Raw genomic sequence first — 8,790 nt, 5'->3', positions numbered from 1 at the left:
TTGAACATCCCTCTCATTTGATGACGTGTTAAGGCTGAGCGATCAGCTGATGAAAGTAGCTGATAAGCTTGCGTTGAGTGAATCAACTGATCAGTCAGATGTCTTCAGGAATCCAATTAGATTCAACTGATCAGTCAGTTAACTTCGAAAGTTCAGTTCAGCTGGATTCGGTTGCCTTGATACTTCACGTGATACTTCAGTTGCTTAATACGAATACTTGATCAGTTCGTTTCGTAGATAAATGGTTTGTCAAACAGCCGAAATTAAGTTTCCAACAAAAATATTAGCCGAAATTCCAAAAGTCTCTATTTTCATCGAAAATTGAATACCAATTTAAAATATGACTCGACGTATAAAAACACATCAAAATACCTCATTTTCGAAAATTTCATTAAAATACACCACACATTAAACAATTAAAATTAATTATTTAATACAAATATTTTCCCTCATATGGTCTCCGGTCTCCGTTCCTCGATCGCGTCTCGAATAACTTTTAAAAACACAGTTTTATGCATCCTAACAGAAAACCCTATTTTAAACATGTAAACATTCACACCATAATTAATTCATGTAATTAAAATCATTTAATTAGTCATTTTTTATTTTCTCTACATTTATATGCAGTTGGATAACATCATCTTATTTTGAACCGTACAAGAGCTCTCACGTGCATTAATTATCAGAGAAAAATACATAAAATAAGTGTTTAATGAAATTTTTTTAAAAAAATTAATATTATCACTTTATTTTTATAAATTATGATCACTTTAAAACCTAAAATGAATTGTTATTGAAATTATTAAATTTTAAATTTGGGGATGAATAGATTCTCACGCGCGTTTTTTCAATCGCGTGCTGAACACCTCAAATCTGGCGAAGTATGTTGGACGTGGAAGTTGGATATGTGGAACCCTTTTGAAACATGAAACTGTCCCAAATCTACTTCATATCATTTCATTCCTCTTTCGCAATTCTGCTCGATCGCACGCACGGATCCGTATTTGAAAATCGTATAAAAGTTCCGAGGGTTTCTGGGTTGCGTGCCGTGCGCGCGAACCGGATCTGAATTCTGAGGTACATGTTCGGATTAAATTTGTATTTGTGAGCGCATGAATTTGCTGGTGGGGTTTTTTTCGATTATATGTGAAATTTGTTGTGTTTTTCTGTTACGATTATAGCATTGGGTTTGAATGATGAGATTGATTTTTGTAATGATCTCGGTAACCAGGGGGAGTTTTTTGTGCTGAACTTGAAGATTAATTGATGGGCTTTTCGAAAGAGTAGAGGGAAAGATTAATATGGCTTGTAATTGGCCGTGTCTAATTGATGGATCGTCCTATCGAATGGAAAATGGGCTGAAATGTCGAACATTACAATTGGGATTCTGGTGCAAGTTCTAGTTTTGGTTTCCGATTTAAAAGATACAGATAGTACTGTAACCTTGTTATGCTGGTTGGATTACCCAAGACCCTCAATAATCTATTTGTTGTAGGATTCTTGTTTATAAATTCGAGAGATATATCGATGCCTAAATATTACCTGGAGCAGTAAATTTTCTAGAGGTTCGATTTGATGCAAAGAATTTGTTTGTTTTAGAATGTTGGTTATTTTAAGAGAGAAGTAATTAAACTCTTTATTTTTTTCCAAGAGAGTCAAGAATTGAAATTAAGGACAATGGTCCTTGCATCATCTAGATCTGATTCTTAATGGTTAAGGGTTGAAGGACATGGTTCTTGTTTCTCAGTTTATTGAGTATATGATATGAATCAATCCCCCTCTACACAACATTTTGCTTTCATTTTTTGATAAAGAGAACCGCGCCCTCCCCCCCATGTACTTACATGGGACAGTTTTGACTTCTTTCCCTTGGATTTGTTACCTATGATGGTTTTTATAATTTTTTTCTTATTTTTAGCTTCCACATTTTACGTGTGCTTTATTTCATTATGATGCATTCAAACGTTGTGGTTTAGGTGATACTGTGTGATAGTTGTTATGGAGGTACTTTGTTTGTTTTGTGTATGTTTAGGCTTATGCATATATTCATGTCGATTCTACGGCATTTCATTTGTAGGGATTGTGGAGAGTATCAACATTCTGATAAGATTTTCAAAGGGGCTAAGTGTTTGGGCCTACTTATTGAGAAATGACTGGTGGAGTATCAAGTTTTTGGGGCCCTGTCACATCAACACACGAGTGGTGTGAACCTAATTATGCTTACTCTTCCTATATCGCTGAGTATTTCAACACCATCTCTAATGTTCCGTGCATCATTTTAGCACTCATTGGTCTCGTGAATGCATTAAGACAACGTTTTGAGAAAAGATTTAGTGTCCTTCACATATCAAATATGATACTTTCCATTGGCAGCATGTTGTATCATGCCACATTGCAGCGGCTGTAAGTTCTGATTTTTGTTATTGACTTCTTTTTTACTCTATAGTATTTATGAATGATCATTTTTCTTTGTTCTTTCTTTAATACATGTGAAGCTTTTACCTCAAAATTATATTATATTTGAGGGTCAGAAATATGACTAAAATTTGTTCTTTCATTTGGGTCCGAGGCTGTCATCCTTTACATCACTTTCATCCAGGATATCTAAGTGTATTACATTGCAGTGTGACGAGATGATATGCCTTAGATCCTACCTAGTTCTTAGGTAGATAGAAGCACTCGATGTGAAAAATATCACATATGGTGAAACTAGTTCCCTGTTTGAGCTTGCCACAATTTTCGCAATGCCATAAATTCCTTTTTTGACGATAACTTGGATTTCAATTTCAGGCAACAGCAAGGAGACGAAACACCTATGGTGTGGGAAATGCTCCTTTATATTTACATCCTATACTCTCCAGATTGGCATTATCGGAGCACAATGCCCACTTTCTTGTTTCTCTATGGTGCGGTCTTTGCTGTAGCACATGCACTCGTTCATTTCGACATCGCTTTTAAGCTGCACTATGCACTGCTTTGCTTTCTTTGCATTCCTAGGATGTACAAGTATTATATTCACACAGAAGACAGATCAGCTAAGCGACTTGCAAAGTTGTATGTCATCACTTTACTGCTTGGAACTCTATGGTGGCTGATTGACCGCCTTTTGTGCAAGAAAATCACAAGCTGGTACTTCAATCCTCAGGGCCATGCATTCTGGCACTTTTTGATGGGTTTCAACTCATACTTTGCCAATACGTTTCTGATGTTCTGCCGTGCTCATCAACGGGAATGGAACCCAGAAGTAATATACTTTTTCAGAATTTTTCCCTATGTGAAGATTCAAAAACCAAAGTCCCAATAGAAGCTACAACTCATTCGAACCATGTCTCTCACACGTGGAAGTAGTACGAGCTTTTTACATGCTGTCTAGCAAACGCTGGTCCTCACAACTAATTTTGTTCTTGTTTTCATTCGTTTGAAGATTGCAATTTAAATTAATTAGTAGGGAGTATTTTTGGTTGTATTGGTTAGATTTTGACATTATAGCATTTTGGTTTTGTGTACCATATTTATAAACTCTCACAATAGATTGAACTATATAATGATTAATTGATGTCTCAAAATTTTTGAGTTTTTACTTTTTCCTCTTGCGTATGGATTTTACAATCAATGTTGTGATGTCAAAAAATGTTATATTTGTGAGCACGTGTAGATATTGTTTGTATGTATCTTGAGGAGTAACGAGTGACTTTACATGCTTTTTAGTCGGCTGAAACGTGAAGATGGAAAGATTGTTCGTTTGGGTGTAGATGGAAAAATATTGATTTGAAATTCAAGTAAAATAAAATATTGGGCCCATTAAGTATTGAGTATGTTATAGATTTATTGTGGATAATTATGGAGACAAGATTTATATTTCATCGTGTAATCAACTATTCAAATTCTATAAATTTACTCTATAAATAGATGTCTTCAATGATGAATGAAGTATTTCAAGCCATTCTCTCTTCTCAACATTATTTACTATTTACAACACGTTATCTGCACGAACTTTATTCAAAGTAAATCTCATAAATAATTATTCTTATTATTGATACTCTCGAAATAGTACAAATTCTAAGTTACATCGATGTTCCTGAAGAACACAATTTTAATTTTATATTAATGCTCTTTAATAGTACAATTTCATATTTTATGTTGATCCCCTTGAAACAACACAACTTTATTTTATATATATGAATGTTCCTAAACTAGCATTACTTTAGTTTTATATTGATGTTTGTGAAATGACATGATATTATTTTTATTCTACAAGATCTATTATTGAAACAAGATCTATGATTTTAAATATTAAATTTGCCAAGAATATACGTAAAAACTTGTATTTGTTTGAAATATATGTATAATATATTAATTTGTTCGAGTTGTTGGGACATCGTATTCTCGTACCCAAGACGCAGCAGAAGTTTAAAAATTTTGTTCTTGGGCGTCGTGTGTTTAGAAACATTCATAGGGTGTTTAAATAATTATATCTTTGCATTCTTAACGGTGGACTCCAAACTATTCCGGTTTGAGGAAGATATAGCCCTTCTTGTAATTCTCTACGAACGTCTCTTCAATTTTGATAGCCTAATTAGGTCCACGATCAGAAACTTTGTTCCTCGCTTGGATTGCACTAGTAATTCCAAACAATTCTTGCGTTGAGATTGAAGTCTTTGAGTGAGACTCCTAATCCAATTAGGAGTCCCTCTCCTACAAGGACTCTAATAAATCCATTATATTAAAACTCTCATACAATTAATATATAATGTATTTATTAACTTTTAATAATACATGATATAATAATACCTTATACACATATTTTATATCACTATATAAAATATATATGTACATTAATTTATTTAATTTATAAATTAAATCCTTAGTTAATTTAATTCTAGACTCCTCTAGAACATATATGAGAATTTGTGCATGTTAGTAGACACCACTACTAGCACAATCATTTAATTAGTAAATTCCAAATTCACACAAAAAAATGATTCCGAACTCATTATAACCCCGATCGACGATCCGAAAGCGCCGATGTACCAAGGATACAAATCTTGTTCATATAATGAAAATTGAAAATTTCGAAGATCAAAATTTTCATTTACCAAATATAGCAGTTACCATATTTGACAGCTACCAGTTTTAGTGAACTCCTTCACAAAACAGACAGTTCCACTCTCCTTCCTTATTTAGCAATCATGCCAACTTCCATTTCTTCCATCCTATGGAATCAGCTCATAAACTCCTTTATAAGCTTCTCGTTTTATCTCCATCAAATTATAGTCGCCAAATTCCAACTCCTTTAAATTTGACTATCTCAACGGGAGCACAAAATCCGATACTTGTGTGACCCTCAATGGTTCAGGGATACTGTAGAACCCGTAACTTAGACTACGTATAAGCCATGCATAATTCTAGTATTTAAATTAAAATGATTTTTATTGCATGAGTATTTAAATTTAATTATTTTACGTAGTAGTTTAACTTTATCATTTCAGTTAATTCAGTGAGGCCGGACTGGAGTTGGAGCTTTGAGATAAAATTTAAGATTTAGAAAACATTCCCAGAATTTATTTTAGCTAGCCAGTAAGTTAATTTAAGTTAAATGAAGGTTTAAGGAATTATTTATACAACTTGAAGTGAGTAGGAAATAAGTTTATTTAAGTTCCATAATTAAGGGATAATTCACTAAATTAATTAAAGTATTAGTGAGGCTTTTAAGGGTTATAAATTTACTAGCTAGAAAATATTTCCCCTCCATTTATTAGTGAATTTTCGGCCCTTAGATGATTAAGCAACATTGATATGCCAACTAACCCTTTGACCCATTCCTTGTTGTTTTAGCATGCTAATTTTTTTTTATTATTGAGCAACCTTAATTAATTAACTAATAAACATTATCCTAGTGTTGATAGCATGAGGAATTCGGCCACTCACCTCTAATAACACCCCAACAATATTTGATAGCAACCAACAATTCAAATTTCAAAAAAATGTAGACTTGGTCTTGATTTGTTCCCTATATTTTGCACTCACCTCCCTCACTCCCTTAACCAATATTCTCCTCCCCTATCCAACAAAATCAGAGAGCTTTTTCAGAGTAAAAAACCGTGGGTTACATAGCTAAAACTAGAGAGAAAATTTAGTAGAAGAAAAGGAAAGAAGATCACTCCACCTCCTCCGCGCCANATGGTTAACATACAGTACGGTCCCTTCAACACATATATCATGATCGAATTTGCAACTATTGGTAAATCGAGAGTTGCATATGAATTCGATAACGATGCGATTTATCTTTGAGTACTAATAGTGGCATGATATGTGCAACTAGGAAAACATCTTTCCCTAAAGCACATTTCTTGCTCTGGCCAGAGACTCCTTGCACTATTAACTTATCAGATCACATAGAATATCTTCACCCGTAGACGAACGGTGAATCACCGACTAAAATGCATTTGCTCCTAAGTATTTCGAAACTACACCCAACCTCGCCACCTATTGACCCTCGATGGAGTCGGTAAACGGATCAAAGTGCATGATAGTACGTATAGCCCCTATATTGTACCGGGTCAAAGGACTAATGGTGTACAACCATAACCTCGGAATATTCCACTCGATAAGTGAGAACCACTTGGACAGTCCGAGAGAGGGTTGCTCAGTGCATCATCATATGATCACCCATCTTTGTTAATGGACATCTCCTTGCCCTTGCCAATGAAACATGACGTTTACAGTACATATGCTAGTCTCAAGCTCGAGCGATCTTTATCCTTATTTTAGGCTGCTGATTCGACTAGGAACCTGTTTAAAATATACGGTACACTTCCTATCGAGTTTCATGGTCTTACGTTGAGAGACAGACCTCATGGTACCTATTATATATTCAAGGACTTTATCTATGCAGCTTGCATGGGTATACAGATAAAGTATAATGCCATAATCAAATAAAATCGTTAAATATTATTAAAATAAAGATTGTTTTACATCAGAGTCAATAAAACCTCGAGCCACAAGTTGGCTTGCTGGGNTTAATGGACATCTCCATGCCCTTGCCAATGAAACATGACGTTTACAGCACATATGCTAGTCTCAAGCTTGAGCGATCTTTATCCTTATTTTAGGCGGCTGATTCGACTAGGAACCTGTTTAAAATATACGGTACACTTCCTATCGAGTTTCATGGTCTTACGTTGAGAGACAGACCTCATGGTACCTATTGTATATTCAAGGACTTTATCTATGCAGCTTGCATGGGTATACAGATAAAGTATAATGCCATAATCGAATAAAATCGTTAAATATTATTAAAATAAAGATTGTTTTACATCAGAGTCAATAAAACCACCTACACTAACAATCTCCCACTTTCCCTATAGCCAACTACACGTAAATCTTGGACCCATTGCTTCACGATGCTACTCAAACAATGGTCCTGGCAGGGGCTTCGTCAGTGGATCAGCAACGTAATCTGCAGAGTCGACTCTCTACCGAAATGTCTCATCTTCCCACAATCTCCTGGATTATGTGGAACTTCCTCAGTATATGTTTAGATCACTGATGAGACCTCGGTTCCTTGCTTGCGCAACGGCACCGGAGTTGTCACAGTATACCGGGACTGGATCAACTGTTTGAGGAATGACACCCAACTCTTGGATGAAATTCCTCATCCACACACCCTCTTTTGCTGCAACTGATGCAGCTATGTATTCGGCCTCAGTGGTTGAATCCGTTGTGGTGTCTTGCTTGGAACTCTTCCAAGAGACAACACCACAATTGAGCTTGAATACAATTCCAGAGGTAGATTTCGAATCATCCACATCTGATTGGAAGCTAGAATCAGTGTAGCCTCCCAATTTTAGTTCTCCACTCCCGTATACCAAGAACGAATTCTTTGTTCTTCTCAAGTACTTAAGAATGTCCTTCACTGCTTTCGAATGCAGTGAACTGGGATTAGAGTGATATCGGCTTGCAACACTCAGTGCATATGCAATATCAGGTCGAGTAGATATCATACCATACATAATACTATGACAGACGCATATGGAATGCGGCTCATGGTTTCTATCTCTTCATCAGTCTTAGAGCACATAGACTTAGATAGATTCACACTATTAGACATTGGGAGATATCCTCTCATGGACTCCTCCATAGAGAATCTCCTCAGTATGGTATCGATATATGTGGATTTGGTGAGGCCTAGCATCCTTTTGATCTATCCCTATTGCTCTGTATTCCTAATACATATGGTGCTTCACCCATATCCTTCATGGAGAACTTACAAGCTAACCATACTTTGGTTGACTGCAACATCCCTACATGATTCCCAATGAGTTGTATTTCATCAACATAAAACACTAGGAATGTCACTGTACTCCAACTAACCTTCTTGTATACATGAGGTTCCTCAGGATTTTTGGCAAAATCAAAGTCTTTGATAGTGTTGTCAAATCTGAGGTTCCAACTCCTCGATGTCTTTTTGAGTCCATAAATGGATCTCTGAAGCTTGCATACCTTATGCTCACTTCCTACTGATGTGAATCCTCCAAGTTAAGATATGTAAATCTCTTCCTTAATATCCCAACTAAGGAACGTTGCCTTCACATCCATATGCCATATTTCATAGTCATACCATGTTGCTATGGCTGACAGTATCCTAATGGACTTGAATATCGTGACTGGACACAAGGTTTCCTCATAGTCAAGCTTTGAAGGTCACCACCTCCCCATTCGCTCCAAGTTTTCTTTTGTAAATCCATTTGCATCCTATGAGAACAATTCTCTCATGTAGATCCACTAAGG

General features: G+C 35.6%; 1 protein-coding gene across 2 annotated transcripts; it reads left to right on the top strand.

Moving 5' to 3' along the window:
• Nucleotides 1-852: 852 nt before the first annotated feature.
• On the top strand, nucleotides 853-3,578 carry LOC140960902 (alkaline ceramidase-like). 2 transcript variants are annotated; one of them, XM_073419226.1, is made up of 4 exons: nucleotides 853-1,077; nucleotides 1,182-1,565; nucleotides 2,078-2,403; nucleotides 2,791-3,578. In XM_073419226.1, exons 3-4 carry the CDS (start codon nucleotides 2,150-2,152, stop codon nucleotides 3,302-3,304), a joined length of 768 nt encoding a protein of 255 aa, XP_073275327.1. In that variant the 5' UTR covers nucleotides 853-1,077; nucleotides 1,182-1,565; nucleotides 2,078-2,149; the 3' UTR covers nucleotides 3,305-3,578. The 2 variants fall into 2 exon arrangements, with proteins under 2 accessions (XP_073275327.1, XP_073275326.1); XM_073419225.1 differs by lacking the exon at nucleotides 1,182-1,565 and having other exon boundaries at nucleotides 856-1,077; nucleotides 2,791-3,576.
• The last annotated feature ends 5,212 nt before the right edge of the window (nucleotides 3,579-8,790 follow it).

Source organism: Primulina huaijiensis, chromosome 16 (genome assembly GCF_012295235.1).
Source record: "Primulina huaijiensis isolate GDHJ02 chromosome 16, ASM1229523v2, whole genome shotgun sequence".
Lineage (NCBI taxonomy): Eukaryota > Viridiplantae > Streptophyta > Magnoliopsida > Lamiales > Gesneriaceae > Primulina > Primulina huaijiensis.
The sequence above is the reverse complement of the archived record's forward strand: the minus strand, read 5'-3'. Positions and strand labels throughout refer to the sequence as shown.